The sequence below is a fragment of the Astyanax mexicanus genome, chromosome 6 (assembly GCF_023375975.1).
Source record: "Astyanax mexicanus isolate ESR-SI-001 chromosome 6, AstMex3_surface, whole genome shotgun sequence".
NCBI lineage: Eukaryota > Metazoa > Chordata > Actinopteri > Characiformes > Acestrorhamphidae > Astyanax > Astyanax mexicanus.
Genome location: NC_064413.1, coordinates 21,674,855 through 21,699,627, shown reverse-complemented (window position 1 = coordinate 21,699,627; position 24,773 = coordinate 21,674,855). Strand labels below are relative to the sequence as shown.

Below are 24,773 nucleotides of genomic sequence, written 5' to 3'. Positions count from 1 at the left end.
CACTGGCATGGTGCTAGTCACAACGATAATTACATTATCGATTTATCGTACAATAAAAACACATGACCTCAATCATTTTTGATAATCATGATCTTGTCTGTTGTGTTTATTTGTATGCACGGTATGTTCACATATATAACAGTGAACATACATACGGCACTTTAGCCAATCAGCTTTTAGTATGAGAATTAAGTGTTTTATAGTAATAATTATTCTATGTCTCACTGCAAGAGACTCCAACATATCACCTTAATTCATTCAGAGAGGAAAATAAAAAGAAACTGATTCACTTTCGCATTAATTTAAAGAAAAGCAAGCCTTATTATTCTCCGGCTAGATTTAATTAACTAATGCCTACACTTTAATAAATCGTGCCCACGCCTTAATGATCTCGTTCCCATGCATTAGTATCTTATTCCTGCGCCTTAATTATCTAATTCCCCTGCCTTAGGATCTCACCTGATGACACCTTAGGGGCTCCTTATGAGCCTTTTGAAATGCATGTTATTGATATTACTATGGCAATTATGCAGTTATGAGATAGATAGACAGATAGATAAATAGATAGATAGATAGATAGATATATAGATAGACAGACAGAGAGACAGACACATAGACAGACAGACAGACAAACAGATAGATACTTTATTTATCCCGAAGGAAATTTCGCTAACTTACAAAAAAATTTAGTAAGCTAACATACAGGGTCTTAAAGATTCATTTTCGCGTGTGTACAAATCCGTGCACAATTGCAGCACTAAATTTTTTTTTTTAGCTCACAATGAATTCATTCATTCAGCTTGCGATTGTTAGCGGTGTCTGATGATGGTGGGAGCGTTTGGAAGCTGATGACTGAGGCAGTAGAAGGAGGGCTGGGATTGTGTAGGCAGCTTTTTTGAACAGTCTTTATCTTCTTCCTCCCACCCCTGAGCACTGATCTTTTTTTAGCTATCAGTTCTTCTCAGTTTTAAAGCTGTTTTTTTTTTTACTCTGTGAATGTGGTAATGTGGTGGCTCTTAGAGAGAGACACCAGGTGACAGGAACGCTCATCTTGACAGATTGTGTGCTTGGAAGCATCAGAGAGGGAGGTGTGTGTGTGTGTGTGTGTGTGTGTGAACTAGTATTGCTGTATGTGTGAGGATTAAATTAAGGGGGGAAATACTTTGCTAGTCTTCACAAAATTGCATGCATTTTTTACTATTATTTCATGCATGCATTTGTTAAAGGAAGTGTTTGGGTGGATGAAGGCCTGTTTAGGCTGTGTGTGTGTGTGTGTGTGTTTGTGTGTGTGTTAATGTGCTTCTGCATTTGCATACATATGAGCATAAAATAGGTGAGAGGATATATATGTGAAAATGTTGAAAACATATGTTTTTCATATATTCAACTGCAGATGAAATTCAGCACAGTTCCTAATTTGATGCATAAATGCAAGACAGGGCTTTGGTTTCCGGAAGCACAAGGTCACCTTCTCCTTCATCTCATCCACTCTTCCTCTGACTGTGTTTTGTTCTTTTGCTTGCTCTTACAGAAACAGCACAGTGCTGAACTCCAAGGTGATCTCTGTGACAATCAGGCCCACGCCCGGCTCCCTCTCGGCCCCAGTGGAGATCGAGTTCTCGCACCTTTACAACGTGAGCAGCACCGACACCTGCACGCCTAGAGTAGATTAAATATTGGAACATCTCACTTCATTGTGTACACACTGAATGAAGCTAATGAAACCAAACATATTCTTAAAGGTGTCCTTCCACTAAAGTGGCACATGAAACTGTTCCTCAATCTCCATTTTTACTTTCTGGACCTGGGCTACCCACCTCTGTGTGTTTACATAGGTTTAAATAGGATCTCCGGTGGATCTTACTAAGCAAACACATGTTGCAAAGTAACTTATAACATTGCAAAGACTGTTCTTAGTGTGATCAGAGGCGATACGTTAGTACACAGCAAAAAGGCAAGTGTTAAATGAACTCCCACAGAGTTGATTTTAACTCTTTTTCAGGGTTTATATAGCTCCACACTCTTTGGAGTTAAATGAACACTTCCAAAATAGTTAAACATTTAACACCTTGCCAGAGTTCCTTTTTAACTCACATTTGTATTTCTTGAACTTCCTAAAATGTTACAGTAACACTGGAAAGAGTTTTAAAAAATTATAAATTAGAAGAAGATTAGTCAATTAATATGACTTTTTATTATTTAATTATTATTCAGAACAGGTTAGCGTGTAATTTTCCATTATATTACTTAATGCATTACCAACACTTTATCACAATTTACTGTACAAAGGATGGTAACTTGCTCTTATAGCCTACAATCTATTGGCTAGACAAACAACCATTACACAAAATATAACACAATACCCAATGGAAGGTAGCCCTGGTGGGCAAGATTTCACACTGATGGTAGGTTAGGATCTGGGGGCCACACCCATTATGCAAATAACGTGTTTAACTGGGCGGAGTTTAATTAAATCTCTGTGGAGTTGGCCAGTATTTATTGGGTTTAGTGGGATTAACACTGAAATATTCAACTCTGTCAAATAACTCCAACACTGAACACCTTTTAACACTGAAAGAGTTAAAATTACACTTTGAGAGCGAAAATCAACTCTCAGCTGTTTAACTCTGAAATTTCAACTCTCCTGTTTTTGCTGTGTATGTTTGAATATTCATGAGCAAGAGCGGAAATCCTATCGGTTCTCCCCCCTCACTCTAAAAATCCACCAGACTAAAGTAGTGTTATACCGGATCACTGAGGCAATTTTTAATTTTTACTTTTTTTTTTTTTCTAATTTTTCCCATTTTCTCCCCAATTTACACGGCCAAATTACCCAACCCACTCATTAGGACCCCTATCACTAGTAATGACTGGGGCACTTAAAAAAAAACAGCTCACATGGCATTCATTCATACTAAAAACCACAACTACACATTTTAAAATGAATGAAAACAAAAACATGATGAAATAGGACCTCTAAACGTTGAGTAGAGTAGTAGTATAAAAAAGTTTGGGCACCTCTGATCATTTTCATTATTTTTCTTTATAAATAATAGTTTTTTCAGATCAGCAATTTCAGTTAAATATATCATATAGCAGATGAACACAGTAATATTTGAGAAGTGAAATAAAGTGTATAGGATTTACAGAAAGCGTGCAATAATTCTTTAAACTAAATTAGGCAGGTGTACACTTTTCCAAATAAGCACATTTTCTAAAACATTGCTTTTCACTTGGTCATATTGTATCCTACACATTTTAGTGATTTTTTCTGCTTTAGGACACACACATAACTAAATAATGGGCTGCTTTTTTCCCATTTTCTCCCAATTTAGCCAGGCCAATTGTCCCACCCATTCAGCTGCTACTCAGTTGTACATCCCTCATTACTGGTGATGCCACAACACTAGAAGTAGACCAGAAAGGGACAAAAATGAAAACAGTAGCTTAGAAAATGACTGCTAATTATAATAATAAAAAAACTACTTCATTGTAATAGGCCACTGTTTCATTAGAGCAATTATCTCCATGGTAACACATTTGCTCATTAATAAATGTAATAATGACTTCTAAAAAGTTTACCATTTGTAAATGGTATTGCAAAAAAAAAAAATCTAAAGGAAACTAAAAATACGTTTCTGTAACACAAAACAGTGTCAAAATTTGTTTTCCCTCTTCATGGGGCATTTCTTATTGTTGTCACTCTTAAATATTTCAAATCATCAAACTAAGACAACATAAGTAAACACAAAATGTTAAAGGTTTGTATTATTTAGGGAGTTCTATATTTATTGTACTGTGCTTATTAATATAATGTCAATTTTGCTTGGCTCCCTTGCATGGTGGCTAATTTGAATATGGCATTGGATAGTGCTGTTACTAGAAGGTTCTCTGAATTTGCTCCACAGCTGAAAATGTATATTAGTGTAAGAGCATTAATTGCTTTTAAAACTTTCTAAGGGAAACGTGTGTAATGTGTTTTTTGCCTGTGGGTTTGTGTTAGCACTGTGTTATAAAGCAGGTGCAGTCTGCCTTTGGTATTTCTTTGTAACCCAGTTAACAGAGCGTTACAGTAGACTGGAAAACAAATGCATGAGTCAGCTGCTTAGCGTCCTACAACAACAGGGTGGTGTAATTCTGAAACTTTTCTGAAGTGGAAGACGGTTATTTTCATGATATTATTAATATATGATGGCAACCTGCATGACTAGGATTCAAAAAGTAATCTCCCTATCGTAGTGGCAGCGCTTTAGACTAGTCAGTGCCTGGCATACTGTGTGTTGTCCTTATTTAGAGATACTGTTATCATCATTTTATACCTCACAGTATAGACCTTCTACATTATATACCCTACATAATATTATCTTCATTAATAACCTGCAGGGGCAATTTACTAAATTCACCAAATTCCCAAAAACTATTTACAAAACTGTAAAATTCTGGAGTATAAAGCTTTGTAAAGCTGCTATTCACTCTTTTTCACATAGTATTGGCCACTAGTATCAAGTACCAACACAACCAAAGGCTCTAAAACTAAGAGTTTGAGCTTCTCAATGTTCTTCAGTGTCATCTACCCACCAAGAGAAAGCAAGGCCAATTATGCTCTCTCAGGGCTCTGGCAGCTGATGGCAAGCAGCATGACCGGGATTCAAATCATCGATCTCCCGATCATAGTAACAGCGCATTAGACCGCTGGACCATTCGATGCCCAGCATACTGTATGTGTCCTCATTTGGAGACACTGTACTCATCATTTTTAGATATCATGTTATACCTTATAGTATAAACCTTTCACCTTAAATACCCAATATAACATTATCTTTATTAATAACCTGCATGAATAATTAAAACATAAAAAGTGTGAATAAAAAACAAAGTTTGAGCTTCTCAATGTTCTTCAGTGCCATCTACCCACCCAGAGAGAGCAAGGCCAATTATACTCTCTCAGGGCTCCGGCAGCTTATGGCAAGCTGCATGACCGGGATTCGAATAATCAATCTAATGATCATAGTGGCAGCGCTTTAGACCGCTGGACCACTTGATGCCCAGCATAGTGTATGTTGTCCTCATTTGGAGACACTGTATACACCATTTTTAGATACCATGTCATACCATACAGTATAGAACTTCCACCTTAAATACCCTATATAACATTATCTTTATTAATAACCTGCATGAATAATTTACTAAATTATTCAAATTTCCAAAAAAAACTATTTACAAAACAAAGTTTGAGCTTCTCAATGTTCTTCAGTGCCATCTACCCACCCAGAGAGAGCAAGGCCAATTATGCTCTCTCAGGGCTCTGGCAGCTGATGGCCAGCTGCATGACCGGGATTCGAATCATTGATCTCCCGATCATAGTGGCAGCACTTTAGACGGCATACTGTATGTTGTCCTCATTTGAAGGTTCTGTTATTACCATTTTAGGTACCATTTTAGTTATACTTTACAGTACAGTACATTCTACCTTATGTTCCCTATATAAGATAGATAGATTTAAATAACATAAATAATATAAATAAAATACTAAAATTAATAATACAAATAAATAAAATAAATAAAAACATAAAATAATATTATCTTCATTAATAACCTGCATGGTCAGTTTACTAAATTCACAAAAAAATGGCAAAACTGTAAAAATCAGCAGTGTAAAGTGTAATGCAAGTGTAATCAGTCCTTTATAAAGCTTTATAAAGCTGCAATTCACTCTTTTTCGCATAGTATTGGCCACTAGTATCAAGTACCACAAGAACTTAAGGCTCTAAAACTAAGAGTTTGAGCTTGTCGGTGTTCTTCAGTGACAGGCTGTAACAGTATTATCTCTGTCTTTCAGGGCACGACCAACCAAACCTGCATTTCGTGGGACGAGAGTGACAGGTAAGAGACTAGTCCTTATTGATTGGAGCTCATTCCCCCTGTTCTCAGAGCTGACCTCGCCCGCTGTGAGAGAGCAGCACTGGGAGCAGACTCACAGGGAGGGATTTCAGAAAGCCAGTCCCGGAGGACTGAAGCACGTTCACAGTGTGTCATGGCGGATGTGCTGCTCAAACGTTGGGAAGGCGTAACTGTTAAGGACAAGGCGCAGCACAGGGGGACCGCAGACAGCCTCATGACTTTACACGTCCAACTTCACCCACGCTGCCTCTGTAGGAGTGTGAACTGCATCAGTGCATCGTGATGCATCCGATCAGCCGAGGTATAGATTCAACTGCTTGAGATTTTTAACAATTGATTAATTATTAGTAGAAAATTATTGCCGTCATGCACACATACTGTATAATCCCTAGTGAAAAAAAAAAAAAAAAAAAAAAAAAAAAAAATATATATATATATACTTAATTGTACTTAAAACATATTGAGAAATGTGTGTACTCACTTAAAATATATTAAAAATACATTAAAACTATGCTTTCATCAAATGTTTGAAAGTAAACTTTGATCATACTTTTTAAAAAGTACAATTTAGTGTATTTAAAAAAAATAGACTACTATGAAGTACACTTTTAGTTTAATTTAATTCAATATACCTCTAAAATACTTATTTCCCAATATATTTTTCTGTACCTTTTTTTTAATCAAAGTGTGTTATAGTAGTTAACCCTTGGGTGGTGTTCATTTTTCATCAAATGATACTAAAAAAAAAAATTTCTAACTCAAACTCATTGGCATTGGCTCATTTTTTGTGAAAAACATATATCAAAACACATTTTCGATAAACACACACTGTACACCCCCCCCCCCCCCCCCCCCACACACACACATTTATATTACATACAGTATGTTTGGCCAAGGGCTAATAAACATTGCTTCCTTTGTAAATTTGAAACTAAACAAATTTTCTACTCATATCTTGAGTTTAATTCATTTTCTTTTACATTTTATTAAAAAAACTAATAAAAAAAGAGTAGCACTTTTTGAAAGAAATGTAACATAAGAAAGGTAAAGGGCAAATATTAACCATGTAAGCTGTTTATATTGCTTGCAATTTAGGTGAAGCAAGAATGTGTAAAGCACAGCGCTGCGCCCGCAGCGCTGACTCGTCTTTTGTGGAAAAAAGGGAAAGAAAATGGCTCGGCTAATGCAGTCTGACAGCCAGAACGATAACTTAACCAGCCAGGCTAGGCTAAGCTAAGCTAATGCTGAGCTAAAGCAAGCTACGCTAACCTAACCACAGTCCAGCCGGCTAGCTAAAACCAACACAAACCAGCAAAACAAGCAGAAATGCTCAAAAAATGCGCAGCTTTCATCTGAAGACGACTCCACAGAGCAGGAGAGGAGAGTATTAGCATTATTTCACGTTTCTAGCGTTACCATCTTCACTTGTTCCCAATTTTGCTTTCAAGCTAACTTTAGTGGTGTTAGTCTGCCTGAACCATACACCGTTTTGTAGTTAAGTTTCAGTTCTGTTACAGTTGTGGTGGAACTACTTTTTGGCGGAAGGCACAGTCCATATTAAAGCGTATTCATTCTGAATTTCTTAAAGTTCTTTGATTTATTTTCTTTATTCATTAAAAAAAATAAACTGTTGTATAAAAGCAATAGAACACTCGAGGTCGTGTGTTATCACGAATAACATCACGGCTGTGATGATCTGCGACCGAATCACAGCCGTGATGTTATTCGTGATAACACACTCCCTCTCGTGTTCTATTATTAAATAACATAATAATGCTTAGTATACTCTAATCTACTTTTTTTCACTAATGTGCATAAAATCAGATATAATAATAAACATTTTCTGCCAGCTGAGAACACACTACACACTATACAACATGTACTCAATGCCTGCTCACATTGCACATACATGCAACAGTGTCCATCTGACAAGCATACATCCATATAATATGAGCTAGAGACACAGAAGAAAGAAAGGGAGAAAAATAAAACAAACCAAAAACAAGAGAGAGAGAGAGAACGATGGAAGAGGAAGTGTCTGAGTGAGAGTAAGGGAGAAGGACGCTCACAGAAAATGTAGGCAGACAGACAAATGGTGGGATGATTTGATGTAATTTTGCAGGCTGCACAGTTTCTGTCTCAGTCACGTTTTCCCTTCCTCCCCAACACGTCCATCTGCTTATGGACTCTTTGTCTTTTGATGGAGAGAGAAAGTGAAACAGAGAGAGAGAGAGAGCATTGCAGTGGGTGGAACATTTGCATTTAGATGGACACCTTTTTCTACAGAATGCACAGGTAAAATGCTCTCTACCTTGCTGTTAATAATAAAAAAAAGAGTGGCAAAATAAAAAAAAAAGCCAAATACGAGAGAAGTAAGAGACAGTGAAGGGTGAGAAGTAGCGAATAATAAAGTAAGTGTAAGAGAAAGGCTGGAGAATAAGGGAGAGTAAAAGAGTGTAATAAAAAAGAGCAGAGAGAGAAAGAAAGAGAAAGAAAATGAAATAAAGAAATAACTGGGAAAAGAATAAATGCTGAAATGTAATCTGAGTTTACACTTAGCAGAGGAGAAATGGGGGAGGGTGAGAAAGTGTGTGTGTGTTGTGTGTGTGTCTTCGCTGCAAAATTAAAATCCATCTTGGACAGCTGCTATGATTAATGAGTTAATATTTGGGGAAGAAATTGGAATGTGAAGAGGCGTCCTTGTCACCGCGTGTTTTGTTGAGAACAGCTTGAAGGAGTCTGGTCCTTGTGGTGCCTCACACTTCAATCTGCACAATCAATACGAGTGTCTACCACCAGAGCACCACGTTTCACCACGTACACATACAGTACTCCTCTCAACCATGCAGGAATTAACCCTACATCTTAACCAACGTCTGCGTTCAGAGACTGATGGTGTCCATATATGATAGACAGGGTGAAATGGGTCAGTGTAACGTTTATTCAATTTTCTAAATTTAAAAATAGAAAATGGGTGTAAAACTTCATTATTTAATGGTTTCCATTAGATATATTAAGTTTTTCATTTTTGCTCCACATAATCAGATATACATGAAAAAAAATCTATTTAGTTTTCTGATTTTACCATTTTTGTGTTTTGTAATAAAAATCTGATGGTATAATCCAGGGGTTGCAATAGGTGATAAACATGAAACATCTGGCCCGTAAGGTTGATTGAACTATAATAAATGGTAATAAAAAAAAAAAATAAATAAAATCTTCTCTGTCGAGCTTTTGTTTACATTCCTCCCCTTTTGTTTCCGCTCGTTCTCATTTTTATGCCTGTTTTTGGGCTCCTTTTCTCCTTATAAGGGCGTTTTTTCCTGGCTGTGTCCCAATCTATTCACTAGCCGCGGCAGTGGTAGTGTATTGAACTGCAACCCTGGCGACATGGGTTCGATCCCACGCGAGGAGCTGTGTGTTTATTTTATTTATTATTTCCTTTCTTCTTGGGTTCTTGGGTTGAATTCAACTGTTCTGTAATTGGGTACAACAACCCTCTGGGCTAGAGAGTTACTAGACTGTAGCACTGTAGCACTCCATCCCATTACACTTCATTTTCCAAAACATCCATCCTACTTTTTTTATAAGATATAAGATGACAAAATAGAAAAGTCTGAAAATCTAGTAAAATGTATTTATATAAAGAAAAACAATTGGAAAAAAATGATCTTCCTGATCATGCCAAATGGATAAAATAAAAAAAAAGTTTTACACCCAATTTTCTATTTAGCCTTAAACGGTCAGAAAACTGAAGTGATAAACATTACACTGACTAAAATGTTAACCTTAAAGGGGATGACAACTGGTCAGGCCCAAAACACACCCATGATTAATTAAAATAATTAGTTTTGAGCTGCGCACGGCTTATTTTTTGCACCTTCTCACAATATGGAAGACAAACCGACACGCCCTAAATCCAGATGAGCGATGTGCAATTGACCAATGCGCTATAGATTGCTAAAATGGTGCCCTGTGTGTGCTTGAAAGGGTTAACAAGCTAAGCTAGATTCTGTTTCTGAGCCCTACATCAGAGGACATGTGCTGAGGGAACACAGTGATCGTCCTGGACCGACCTGGCCCTCTAATGCTCACCCATGAGCCGCGTGTTTGCTCTATATATTGAATTTTTAAATGGCTGGCTCTGTTCTCTGTGACTAGCTCTCTCTCTGTTCTCATTCATGTGGACTTGGCTTGTGTTCCACTGTTGATGCTTCTCTATCTCTCTCCCTTTCTCTCCCTCTCTCTCACACACACACACACACATACATACTCACACATCGCACACACATCACTGGACCGTATGCCCAATGATCCAATTACACAGTGGTGCTTTGCCGCCTGTAAATGTGTTTGGTCGACAGAGAGGCCTAATCGTATCATCCTCACACTCTGCGGGGGGTGATAATATATTGGATTTCAGAAAGGATGCTGTTAACATTCAGCTTTTCCCCAGGAGCTACATGCATGGCCTTCCGTGACACTCCACCGGCCCCGGGGTTACTCTCTCTTAGCCCCGCTGCACTGAGGCTAACCCGGCCTCAGGTTCTGCAGTGCCCTAGTGCACTGTGGGTAACCCCTGTTGGAGCTGAGAGATCTTTGCAGGTCTCTGCAGACCATTGAGGCTGTTGGTATTTTACCATGTTGCTACACTATGGAGTAAAAGGAAAGTTAGTACAGTATTTTCAGTATACAGTCCAGTCAGAATATTATGACCACGTCTTGTATTGTTTCTACACTTACTCTGTTCATTTGATTATATAGCAGCACTTTGTAGTTCTATAATTATATATATATAAAAAAGGCTTCATATTTTATTATGCTCCTTTTCGTCCTGTTCTTCAATGGTCAGGACCTCACAGGACATTAGTTGAGTGGTGGGCTTTGGTAAGATTAGTAGATCTGACAGCTAGGGCTGTGCGATACTGCAAAATTTGGCATCGATCCAATACCAAGTCAATACAGGTCCAGTATTGCCGATACCGATACCGCTACTTTTTACTACTGCCGTCTACTTTTGTGAAGAGGAGAGCAATGTATCATCATTTATTAAGTGAATTCATCAATCATCAATATGCAGATTTGAATGAGAACCTGAATTTTCATGATTATTTAATTATTTCAATATATAATAAGTTTTCCTTTAATTCATCATGTTTATGATCATAATAAAACATAATAAAATACTTTTATTAAGTAACTCAGAAATGTTTATAAAAAACTTAAAACTTAAATTTCTCTTTTGGGGTCGTAATCTGCATTTGCATTTTGCATTTTGCATATTTTTCCTAATGTTTCTTTTTTAATTGTTAAATGTTAATATAAAATATTTATTCAGCCATATTCATATTTTACGTTTGAGGTATAACTATATCTTTTTGTTGGAAGCATATCTATTTTTTAGTTCCAGTAAAATAATTCATTTATTTTCATTTCAATTGGTTGAATATATTAATATATTCCCTGTGTGACTGTCTGAATAGTCTATTATTAATCAGTTAATCTGCTAAAATACTGTGATAGCCAGGGGGTGCCTGGAGTTGTACCTAAGATAAACTGAAACTGAAAAAGAATCGATCTCAACACACAAGTATCAATCAATACCTAATACCAACGTTAGTATCGATACTATCGATATTTGAAATCGATCCATCCACCGCTACTTCACCATACACTCTATTAGACCTTCATACCTAGCTGCTCCATAATGTAAATGTAAAGTCTGAGACAGAAGGTCCTCTGTTGCTGCACTGATGATGTTGTTCATTTCCTAGTCTTCATCTTCATCACTAGTCACATGACTCATCCCACAAAAAGCTATTGGCTGTATATTTCTGGTTGGTGGTCTATTACCAGTTTAAAAACTCCAGCAGCACTGCTGTGTCTGATCCACTTGTACTATGACAACAGATATTACCAACACAACACCATCATCTCAGATTAATCACAGATTTTGCAGTGTTGAGAATGAGCCATCACCTAAATAATATCCATTCTGAGGTGGTCCTGTGGTGGTCCTGAGTGAAATAAGGATACAAATAAAGTAAACAGCTAAACAAATGGTCTACGGTCTATAGTTATACAGCTCTGGAAAAAAAGAGACCACTTAAAAATGATGAGTTTCTTAAAATTTCACCAAATTGAAAACCTCTGGAATATAATCAAGAGGAGGATGGATGATCACAAGCCATCAAACCAAACTGAACTGCTTGATTTTTTGCACCAGGAGTAAAGGCATAAAGTTATCCAAAAGCAGAGTGTAAGACTGGTGTAGGAGAACATGGCAAGATGCATGAACACTGTAATTATTCATTATTATTCATTTCTGAACTCTTAAAACTCCTAAAACTATAAATATGAACTTGTTTTCTTTGCATTATTTGAGGTTTGAAAGCTCTGCATCTGTTCTTTTGTTATTTGAGCCATTTCTCATTTTCTGCAAATAAATGCTCTAAATGACACTATTTTTATTTGGAATTTGGAAGAAATGTTGTCTGTAGTTTATAGAATAAAACCAAAATGTTCATTTTATTCAAATATATAACTATAAATCAGAAAAACTCATTTAGAAACTGAAGTCGTCTCTGATTTTTTCCAAGGTCCATGTGCACTTTGCTAACTTCCTTAAGCCCTGAAGGCCTCTTAAATATGATTCTCCTCAAGATTATTCCATGCATAGGTTTCATGTATAGACAGATCTATGGCATATTTGTTCATGGCTTTAAATTCCAGCTAACTGGAGGTGAACCCACTGCCACACAAGATATATTATAGCTGTTTGTGTATGATTCGGGTAAGAACTAGCGGAGCTGTTATCTTCAATCTGTCGCTGAAGCCTAGGGCCAGATAAGTTTACTTGGCGCACCAAGTTGAGGGCTAATTTCAGTTGGCACAAACAGTGTGGTCTAATACAGATGGACACTCTCTGTCCATCTGGAACTTATTCATTATTGTGCTCAATCTAAATGTTTTTTTATTTTTTTATATTTTTCCTCAGAATAATCATGTTAATTAAACAGAAGCAAAAAGGACAATAACAATGAATCTAAAGGCAAAGAAGAGAGGATGACCTTAGTTTAGATCATTGTGAGTCACGGCAAGTTCCGGAGACATATATATACATATATATGAAAAAAAGTCTCTTTATGCATCAGTAGACTGACTTTCTGAGACGTATTTGAAAGTCGATAAAAGAAAATGATGAGATCCTACATTTACAAAAAAATAACTTTGTGCTATTATAAGACACAAAACGATCCAGTCAGGTATGAAATAGTGTTTGGATCAAACTGAGGAACTTGTTTCTGAGGAAAAAGAGAAACAATTGCCTATGCCTCAGACTGATAATATTATATTAAAAAGAGATGTTATTTTTTTTATTATTTTTTTTATTTTTTTTTGTGTGTAATTTTTATTCTGTACTTTTCAGAGCTAAGGAATGAATTAAAAACACAGTATTTTAAGAACAGTGTTAAAAACAGCTTTGAATTTACACCACTCCAGTGTGTCAAGTGGATGTGAATGAATCAAAAGTGTTGCATCAACACACGTCTTGCCAAAGCAAGTAAACTACATGCCAAGAATGAGACACAAGCAGATAACTGTCTGCCGATACAATGAGATACAATGAGGACTTATTGTACACCCTGTGATAGGTGCGTCGCGATGCTCTTTGCTATCTAACACCTTGTCAACAGGTTTTTTACATTTTACATTTTGCACCTGCTCCATTAAAATAGCAAAAACACAAGGGACCCCCTGCTGGCGAAAAGGTTGCCAAAAAAAAGAAACGCATGCCAACTGCAGTTGAAAAAACAGGAGGACCAGTGAGTTTTTGGGCTTTCTCAGTCACATGACATCGCGTTCAGTAGCTCCTCTATTTCCACTCCCTGTTGTGTTTACGTGGATCTTCGTGGAAACGTACGCCCAAAGTGTAATTACGGTGCGTGGCAGTGGACAAATAGCTATTTTATAAAAAGCGAGGTGATGAAACTCAGAGATGTGAGTCCAGACGGATTACAAATACCACACATTCAGCGAAAAACAGCAGTAATCTGCCCTTTAATCAGGTGTTTAAATTACTTTTTAAAAGATAAATAAGAACGTTCTTTTCTGGGATTAAATGCGTGGACTCCAGCTGTAACTGGAAATATCTGTGCAAAACGGTGCTGGACTGAGGTGCACAGCTTTTGACATGTGCTTTTACAAGCACGTGCCCAACCATGTGAATTATGAAGGCCATGCGGTTACCTTAGGTTTACTTCTAAAATGTGCTTCCCCTCTCCCTCACGCTTCTTGTGCAGGCAGCAGCAGTCTGTCACTCACACAAACACAGAGACAGCGCTGTGTATCTGTCTTGTGTCAAGCCTCTAGTATACGTTGCTCTAGTACAGAACTTGTTGATGCACTATTAACTGTTTAATTGTTAACACTGGCTAATTACTAGACGCAACAGCTAGCTAGTTAGCTAATTTAAAGTACCTCCTTTATCAGCATTGGCTTTGGCATTGGCCATAGACTTATTGGCCACGATTTCCACGATTTTCAACTTTCGCTCTTTTTTTCTCTCTTTCTTTCTTTCGTTTCCTGACTCTTTTGCTCGCTTTTACACTTTTCCGTAGCTTGTAAGCTGGCCGTGCAGAAATCTGAAGCGTGCTCCTCATCTCCTCCTCCTCCTCTTCCTCCCTGCGTCTCCACGTTCACTCTGCTGTTCTGAGCTCCGGTGAGAAAAGCGTGCTGAGGGTTTAGGAAAAGAGAAGGAGAAAAAAGATACACAGTGAAAAAAGAGAGAGAGAGAGAGAGAGAGAGAGAGAGAAAACGAGACCATCACCATCACTACCACCACCAATACCATTACCATTAGCATCACCAATAGCAGCAACAGCAGCAGAGGAAGAGACAGAAGCAGAAGCAGAGGCAGCACTGAGGGATCTGATCTCGCCTGTGTTTTGAGTGCATGTGATTCACCGCATCGTTTTTTTTTCCCCCTCTCCCTCTCTCTCTCTTCCTCTCTCTCTCTCTCTCTCTCTCTCTCTCTCTCTCGCGGCTGCAGCTCCTCTCTGCTGGGCTCGTGGTCTGGCCGCGCCTGCAGAGCCGTGCCCATCGACTCGTCCAGGACCAGATGTGTGTGTGACAGACTGTCCACCTTCGCCATTTTAGCGCGCCTCAGCCTCGACGCGGTAAGTGCACGCTCGCCTCTCGCCAAGCTCTCGCGCTCCGCAAGGGGGGAGGACACAGAACACCACACGTTGTTGTTTTATTTTTTTTGTGGGGGGGGGGCGTAATTTGACCGTCTGTGTTGTTTGGCTCTCATTTTGAAGCGTAGATGTGTGTGAGTGTGTGTGCAAGTGTGTGTGCTGTGCAATATAGGCGTCGTTGTCATTTCGTATCAACAGATCCCCCCCACCACTGTCTCCCCCCCCTTCTCAACCCTCCTTCCCTCTACATCTGCTCTTCAACCCCCGCCCACCCCCCTTTCGCGACATGCCAGGCTCATAAAGAGCAGCAATCGGCGTTGATGGCAACTCGTTTTGGCATATTTTCTGCAACATGGGCTACACACTGCAAGGAAGTGTGCACGCGCGCTCTCGGGCAGCGGCGGCCTGGGCTAACGGCCGCTTTATAACGCTACATATATATATATATATATATATATATATATATATATATATATATATATATATATATATATATGTATACATGTACAACCGTGCTGCTGCACTATCAAGGCATGCACCCGTTCACCACATGCATTTGATTAGCATACATTAGTGATGAGCAGAAGAACCTGAGGGGGAAAAGTGTGTGAGGGGAGGTGGGGGAGGGGTGTTGGATTTTGACCATCTTCAGCTACTAGCTTTTATCTTTATAATATGATGTATGTATGCCACATCTGCAATGCATGTAGTGGCATCATAATGTATCATAATGCATGGTATGTCTGTGTGTGCAATTGTAGGCCACACCTGCATTATGTGGTATGGAAGTGCATATACATGGTATGCATATATGTGTATGGTAAGCAAAGCCCGCACCTGCACTGAATTATGGAAATGCAGTTGTTTGGAATATACAGTATATATGGTATGGAATTGCTAGACAGCACCTGCTTTACATCACATGGTACACATGATGTGCAGTTGTAAAGCAGTGTATGCATTATACTGTACATTTTGGATATGCAATTGAACCCACACCTGCACAACAATTTAATAGGCTATATATATGTGCAATTTTAGACCATTACTGCAACTCCTGCCGTCTACCTGTGTGAAATGGCATGGTATATACAGTATGTGCAGTTGTAGTCCACACCTGCGTTATAGAGTATGGGAATATAGAGTATGGGAATATAGAGTATGGGAATATAGAGTATGGGAATGCAGTGCTAGGCCACACATGCTTTACATGTAGTTATATACCAACACGTATGTATGATGTAATGGAAATGCAATTGTAGGCCACACTTGCTTTACTTTACATGGTATATATGTTCTATAGTAGGCCACACCTGCTTTACTTTACATGGTATATATGTGCTATAGTAGGCCACACCTGCTTTACTTTACATGGTATATATGTAATATAGTAGTCCACACCTGCTTTACTTTATATGGTAAATATATGTGATATTGTCGACCTCATGTGCTATTATTATAAGGCATAGAAGTGCAATTAAAGGCTGCACATGCTTTGCATTATATGGTAGCCTATAGATGTTCCATTGGCGTCCACACCTGTTTTACTTTACATGGTTTATATGTGATATAGTAGGCCACACCTGCGTGGTATATATGTTCTGTAGTAGGCCACACCTGCTTTACTTTACATGGTATATTTATATACAGCTCTGGAAAACATTAAAAGGCCACTTCAGTTTCTGAATCAGTTTCTCTGTTTTTGCTATTTATAGGTATATGTTTATGTTAATTGAACATTATTGTTTTATTCTATAAACTACAGACAACATTTCTCCCACATCCCAAATAATTCCAAGATATTGTCATTTAGAGCATTTATTAGCAGAAAATGAAAAATGTCTGAAATAACAAAAAGATGCAGAGCTTTCAGACCTCAAATAATGCAAAGAAAACAAGTTAATATTCATAAAGTTTTAAGAGTTCAGAAATCAATATTTGGTAGAATAACCCTGGCTTTTAATAACAGTTTTCATTCATCTTGTTCTCCTCCACCAGTCTTACACACTGCTTTTGGAAAATCTTATGCCACACCTGCTGCAAAAATTCAAGCAGTTCAGTTTGGTTTGAAGGCTTGTGATCATCCATCTTCCTCTTGATTATATTCCAAGTTTTCAATTTGGTAACATCAAAGAAACTAATTTTTAAGTGGTCTCTTATTTTTTCCCAGAGCTGCATAAATGTGATATCTGCTTTACTTCACATGGTATATGTATGTACTATAGTAGTCCACACCTGCTTTACTTCACATGGTATATATATATATATATATTTATATGTGATATTGTAGTACGTACCTGCTTTACTTTACAGGGTATATACTGTATATGCACTATTGTCCTCCAACCTGCTTTATTTTACATAAAATAATAAATAGTAAATATATGTGATATAGTAGTCCACACCTGCTTTACTTTTCATGGTATATATGTGCTATTGTAGTCCACACCTGCTTTACATTACATATTATATACTTGCAGTTGTAGTCCACACATGGTTTATAAGGTATATAAGTGCAATTACAGGCTTTATATCATGTGGTAGCCTATACATAAGCTATAGTAGTCAACACCTGCTTTTAATTGTATGGTGCATATTCGCAATTGTAGTCCACACCTGTGTTATAAGACATATCAGTGCAATTACAGGTTAGCCTGTTTTACATTGCATGGTATATATGTGCAGTTGACAATTGCTGATCATACTGGCATGATGTTAAATGGTATATGCATGCATTTGTAGTCCACACCTGCATTATAAGGCATAGAGGTGCAATTTCGGGATCCACCTGCATTATATTATATGGTACATATGTGTAGATATGGACCAATACTGTATTCCACCGCTCCTGTGCATTCCATGATGCATATTAGCATCAGTTGTCCACACCTGTATAATATTATATGTTATATACATGCAGTTTTAGACATCAGAGATTTTTTAATTACATGGTATATATGCGCAATTGTAGACCACATCTGCTTTAGATTGCATGCTATGTATGTGCAACAGTAGTTCACACCTCTATTATAAAGCATAGACGTGCAATTGCAGGATCTACCTGAATTACATTACATGGTACATTACATGTATAGTTATGGACCAACACTGTATTCCTACAATATATTGCATGGAAATGCAGTGGAAGCAGACAACTGCATATTACTGTATATTATAGAAATAGAATAGTGTAGTGTAAATTACACCTGCTTTACATTACATGGCATTGAAATACAGTGTTGGATCACACATAGTTTATGTTGCATATCATACTATTTTTGTGTTAAAACAAGCTACGTGGGACGAACCGGTAACTAATATCTAGCGCCCTGGCTTCCCTGAACACTCAAGGTTCCTCAGAGTAGCACAGTCGGGCGGCATTAGGGACTAGCGCTAGCGGTTAGCTGCTTAATGCTAATGCTGCTGCACCCAGCCTTAGTGGAAATCTGGAAATCTGGAAGGATACTGTAAATAAACAGAAGCGCTTTACTTACCCAAATAAATAAATAAATAAAGTTTAACTTTAAAAGAAAATGTTTTGCTTTATATTGCATGGTATAAATGTGTAGTTATGAACTGACACCAGCTGTAACTGTATTGGAAAGCCTGCATCTTCGTTATTTGGTATAAAAATGCTGTTGTAGACCACATCTGCATTTTGCATTACTTTTTTTGTAGGTTATGCATGTTATACATGCTATCATCATGCTATGTAAATTTATATTCAACCTATGTGCAATTAATCTATATGCTACTTATGCATAAGGTAGTATGGAAATTAGGGTTGTCTAGATGTTACCCACACTTGCATTGCATTGCATGATAATATGGTCAAATGTAAATGCATGCAACCAATGCATTATATTACATGAAACAGATGTGCATTTATGGGCTGCATGATAACTGCATTATTATATGAAACATGTATATTTTTTAAGCTTTAAGCCACACAGGAAAATCAGGTAGCAAGCAGTTGTTTGCTGTATGAAAAGAGAAGGACATCAGCATCAGAACATGTGTCTAATTGTACCTCATTTTTCTGATGTCACTCCACCTTACTAAGGTTTCATGCAGCATTCCTTGCATAAATATATACAGTACATTTACTCTAAAATCATATCTAAAATCTAGAAGAGTGGCATGCACTATGTATTCATTTTGACGAGGAGATGTGGCAGTGTCTTTATGTGGCTTTTTCCCCCCCTATTCAATACGATTAGATATTATTAGACTGGAAACTGTCACTGAAGCAGTTTGTTCACTAGTTGCCCTGGAAACAGCACTGGGCAGCGGAGGCTCTTAAAGCTATAGAAGGCACCATAACGTTGCCTTTGTGCTGCTTGGCCCAGATCCTCAGCAGAGCCTCAGCAAAGGAAGAAAAAACCCAATAAGCACCCAACCCAACCCCTGCAAACACTTACAATAAGAGCCAGCAAACCCCTGCAATTCATGAAGACAGGACGTTTCTGCTCCGCTCTGTCAAATGCCCAATTCACATTCAGCCACATGTTATTGTCGGAGCTCAATAAGTGATTCCTTCTTTTATTAACTGTGTTTTGTAACACTGGAACCCACTGCAAAGAGGGGGCAGGATGTTTGTAGATACTTAGAAAACCCTTAGAAAAAAAGGCTTACATTTGTCTGACATCTTAAAGCAGCAGCAATTAAGATTATATTTTGTTTTTAATTGAAAACAGCAGTATTCCTTAGTTAGGGAGGATAAAAAAATATGTCTAATATATTCATTATAAAATCAGTTGACAGTTGCACTTTCCATAAAATGTTAATAAAATGAAGAAAGCACTATACTCAAAAACGCACAGTTTCACACACACAAACAGCTATTTACTCTTTTTATAATAGTATTAATATACTGTTAGCCTGTATTAAAAAAAGTACTCTTGCACATGCTCTGTGCAATTACACATTATCACCAGAAACAATCTCTGTTTGGAGCTCAATAAGTCATTTGTTCTTTAATTTAATTACTGTGTTACAGAATATATTTATTCTATAGATTAGATGGATGTAATTGCTTAAAATTGTGTTTTAAAATTCACATTCAGCCACATGTTATTGTCGGAGCTCAATAAGTGATTTCTTCTTTTATTTACTGTGTTTTGTAACACTGGAACCCACTGCAAAGAGGGGGCAGGATGTTTTTTTAGTAATTAGAAAACCCTGTCTGACTTCTTAAAGCAGCAGTCTTAAATATATTGTTTTGTTAATTGAAAGCTCTAGCAGTATTCCTTAGTTTAGAAAGTGATAAAATACATCTAATATATTCATTATAAAACAGAGAGGTCTGGTAGGTTTGTTTGTTAAATGTACTGTATTTGCTCTCTATATTTTGAAAAAAAAGCGATATACCATATTTTTTGCAGTATATAGCGCACTTAAAATTATTTTCTTTTTCCCAAAAATCATCAGTGTGCCAGCACACTCAGGGTTCATATATGTTAGCAGCTAGCGATAGCGGTTAACTGCTAATGCTGCTGCACCTAGCCTATATGGAAATCTGGAACTCTAAGCTTATTGTAAATAAACGGAAGCACTTCACTCACCCACATGTAAATATATTTTTTTAGGAGAGAAATCGGTGTAAATTAAAATCCAGCGCTCATTTGACTTTAAAACAAAACAAATTGATTTCTTTAAGAATTACAGTTTTGTTTACTTAAATTACCTTAGCTTACATCTTAAATCAGCAGTCTTTAATATATTAAGAGCAGTAGTATTTTTTTTTAGTTCAGAAGGGGACAAATTAAATCTAATATATTCATTTAAAAATCAGAATTGTCTGGAAGGTTTGTTGGATGTACTGTATTTGCTCTCTACATTTTGACAATATTCCATAAATGAAAAAAGTGATATTCTCAAAAACAGTTTCACACACACCGCTATTTACTTTCATTTACCTGCATTACAAGGACTCTTTCCCATGCTCTGTGAAATTTCACATTCTCACCAGAACTTACAGACTGATGGTTTAAAATTTACATTCAAACACATTAAACGTTACTGTTGGAGCTCAGTAAATGATTTGTTCTTTACTTCTTCTGTGTTTTGTAACTCTGAAACCCTGACACATCTTGCATTCCTTCGTTTGACACCTTAAAGCAGCAGCTTTTTTTTTTACATTTCTGTCTTTTAAATTACAAGCAGTAGTATTCTTTAGTTGGAAAGCAGACAACATATTTTAATTAATGGTACCACTGTCCTAGCACAACCTCTCTCTGCACCATCTATATGTCACCAGCAAATACTCAACAAGATGTGTGTGGTGTGACAATGTATATATATATATATATATATATATATATATATATATATATATATATATATATATATATATATATATATATATGTATATATGGTAGTGAACAGGTGTAATCGATATTCTGGTGATTGACTTCTTGGTGGTGCCATATGCATTGACGTGACTGTGCAAGGGAGTGACGTCAGTGTGTGGTGCAAATTGGGTATTGTAGTCCGTAGGCTTGAGAAAGAGAGGAGAGCTTTCGGCACTAGGCGTGACAAGGTGCCTGGTTTGGAATTGGAGTTTAATTATTTGGATTGGTGAGCAAAATTGAAAACCTCTGGAATATAATCAAGAGGAAGATGGATGATCACAAGCCATCAAACCAAGTTGAAGTGCTTCACCAGGAGTGGCATAACATTATCCAAAAGCAGTGTGGAGGAAAACATGCCAAGATGCATGAAAACTGTGATTAAAAAGCAGGATTATCAGTAATATCAGTATCATATCTTTTATAGTCATGTGCAGATTTTTTTTTTTTTTTCAATATTGTAGAAAACACATGTAAAACTGTGAGGTATGATAAAGTTGGTTTGATAAAGTCTCAAAAATCTTTTATTTTATTTCTCCATACCTTTATTTAACTGTTACTGTTTTATAGCAGTAGTCCGTTGGAAAAAGAGGGTGGGCATTAGCCTCAGCTGCTCTTCCTGTATAAATCTCAGTAAATATCCAGGCTAAATTCAGCATCGCTCTGGTCCAGGCTACAGAATGTGGGCACCAGCTTGTGTTTCTGAAGCTGGGAGATGTTTGATGTTTTTAGCTCTGTGCTCAGCACAGATTGCTCGGCGTGTGAGGACAAGCTGGGTTTGGGATGTGGTTTAGATTTGGAGTCTGGTTGGCTGGTATCACACACTGAGGCTATAGAGCTTTATAAATCTGTGCAGGCCGGAGCCAGCTGGCTGGTATCTCTCTGAGGGTTGCACTGTGGGTATCTCAGATTTGCATATAGCCTTTTCGGAACACTTTTTATGAATCGGGTATCTATAAAGCATTATAAATGCATTCATAAAGCTTCAAAAACCATTCACAATGCTTTATAACACTTGACATAAGCCTTTCTAACAGTACATTGTTTATAATCTGAAACAAAACCACAGTATAAAGCTTTATGTCACAAAGCGATATAATGCATTATAATATATTCGTATTCGCTGTTCTTAACATTATTGCTCAGACCTGTTTCATAAAGCTTAATAGATGTTGAGTTCACTCACATAATGCTTTATCAAGATCCACGGTAATGCCTTCCCTCTAACTGCTATATGTTATATGTTATATTAAAAATTTGTTCTGTAAATGCATATAACATCTAATGAACACTTATAAGCACTTTTCACAGACTTTAGGTAATGTAATTAGTTATTCCACATTACCAAAGGTATGTAACAAGTTATAAAGCTTCATGAGCACTTTGCACAGCTTTTTTTATAATTTGTTATATGCCTTTAATAATGTGGAATAACTCATTACTTTACCAAAAGTCTGTGAAAAACGCTTATGAAGGTTTATAATCAGTTATATGCCTTTGGTAATGTGGAATAACTCATTTCTTTACGTAAAGTCTGTTAAAAAACGCTTATAAAGGTTTATAATTTGTTAAATGACTTTAGTAATGTGGAATAACTCATTACTTTACCTAAATCCTGTGAAAAACGCTTATGAAGGTTTGTAATTTGTTATATGCCTTTAGTATTGTGTAATAACTCACTACTTTCCCTAAAGTCTGTGAAAAACGCTTATGAAGGTTTGTAATTTGTTATATGCCTTTAGTATTGTGGAATAATATCACTTTTTCACTTTTCAGGATTTTGAATGTTTTATAAGGGAGATTATCAATGGTTATTATTTAGGTTGCAAATACTTTAAAACTTTAAAAAACTTAAAAAAAAATAATGAGCAGTTAATAAATAAATAACAACATTGGCAACAGTGAGTTGAAAATTTGCAAAGTAGTAATTACACACTCATATCTACTGTCAAACCTCAGATCTTTCTATATACTGATCTTACTTTGTGTTTTCCATCAATCAGCATTAAACCTGTCATATTAATATATTTCTAAGTATGTTCACTGTAACAATCTATTTTATAAATTAAATGATTGAGTTGAATTAAACGACTGAGCAAACAATGGATCACTGTTGCCTTTTCAGTTAAAGTGTTGTAACTGCTTATCAATGGTTTTAAGGCATCTACAACCTAATTAATAACATCTTATAATCTCATTTATAAACCATTTATAAACCCTTTATAAGGGTAGTGTTATTTTAAAGTGATACCCAATTTTCATTATAACATATAGCAGTTAGAGGGAAGGCGTCACTGTGAGTGTGAGTGAACTCAACATATATTAAGCTTAATGAAACAGGTCTCACCAATAGTGTTAAGAACAGCAAATACACATATATTATAATGCATTATATCGCTTTGTGATATAAAGCTTTATACCGTGGTGTTATAACGTTTTATGTTTGAGGTTATAAACATTTAGGTATAGTTAGAAATGCTTATGTAAAGTGTTATAAAGCATTACGAATGGTTTATAAAGATTTATAATGCTTTATAGATAACTGAATTCATGGAAAGCTTAAGCGAATCTTTTTCTTGCTTGCCGTGGCCTCTACAGTAGCGGTAGCAATAATTTTACTACGTGTGTGACGTTTGTTGGCACCAGGAAGTAGCTGGTCGACCCCCTTCTGCACATGCCTGTTAGCCTACACCTGGGCAGATGGCGGCCGGCTGAGGGAGTGTCGCAGTTAACTCATCACGTCCCTCGTGGGAAGCATATTGGGGCAATTTGATTGGCGGCGCCAGGCGCCAGCCAAGAAGCCTACACCTCCTCCTCCTCCTGCTTCTTTTCTCTGGCTCTCTGTCCAGACCCCCGCCGCTACGCTGCTAATTATTCCTGACACTACACTTGCCACCTTCTGAATGGCCCATCCGACAGCTCCTCTGTCTGCAACTAGCCTCCTACAGCTCCAGAATGATAAAGAGCCAGAAAAGCAGGCCACAGTCTCCTCGATTGGCCTTCTCTCACTCTCTCAGTTTCTCTCACTATCTCAGTTTATCTTTCCCTCTGGCTCGCCTGCATGTGTCTCACGTTTTTTTTTTTTCCCCATGTTTGCTTCTCACATGTGAATGTAAACACATTTGGGCAGCCATTTTATCCAGACGTACTGTGTTAGCCATAGCCCCTCTCTCTCTCTCTCTCTCTCTCTCTCTCCTAAAGACAGTGTACCTCAAAGCCACCAAATGTTAGCGAGGGCATTGCGGTCACACGCAGTTCTCCACAAATGAACTGGCTGACATTTATATACTGTACGTAAGGAGGTCCAGAGAACGTTAAAAAAAAA

At 37.2% G+C, this 24,773-nt stretch overlaps 1 protein-coding gene across 8 annotated transcripts in view; it reads left to right on the top strand.

The window, feature by feature from the left end:
- adgrb1a (adhesion G protein-coupled receptor B1a) overlaps window positions 1-24,773 on the top strand; it is a 212,807-nt gene that overhangs the window by 133,551 nt on the left and 54,483 nt on the right. For all 8 annotated transcript variants that reach the window (XM_049480350.1, XM_049480345.1, XM_049480349.1 and 5 more), the window contains exons 15-17: window positions 1,532-1,634; window positions 5,840-5,883; window positions 14,954-15,080. In XM_049480350.1, coding sequence (XP_049336307.1) covers window positions 1,532-1,634; window positions 5,840-5,883; window positions 14,954-15,080 — 274 coding nt within the window. The remainder of the gene's footprint in view (window positions 1-1,531; window positions 1,635-5,839; window positions 5,884-14,953; window positions 15,081-24,773) is intronic.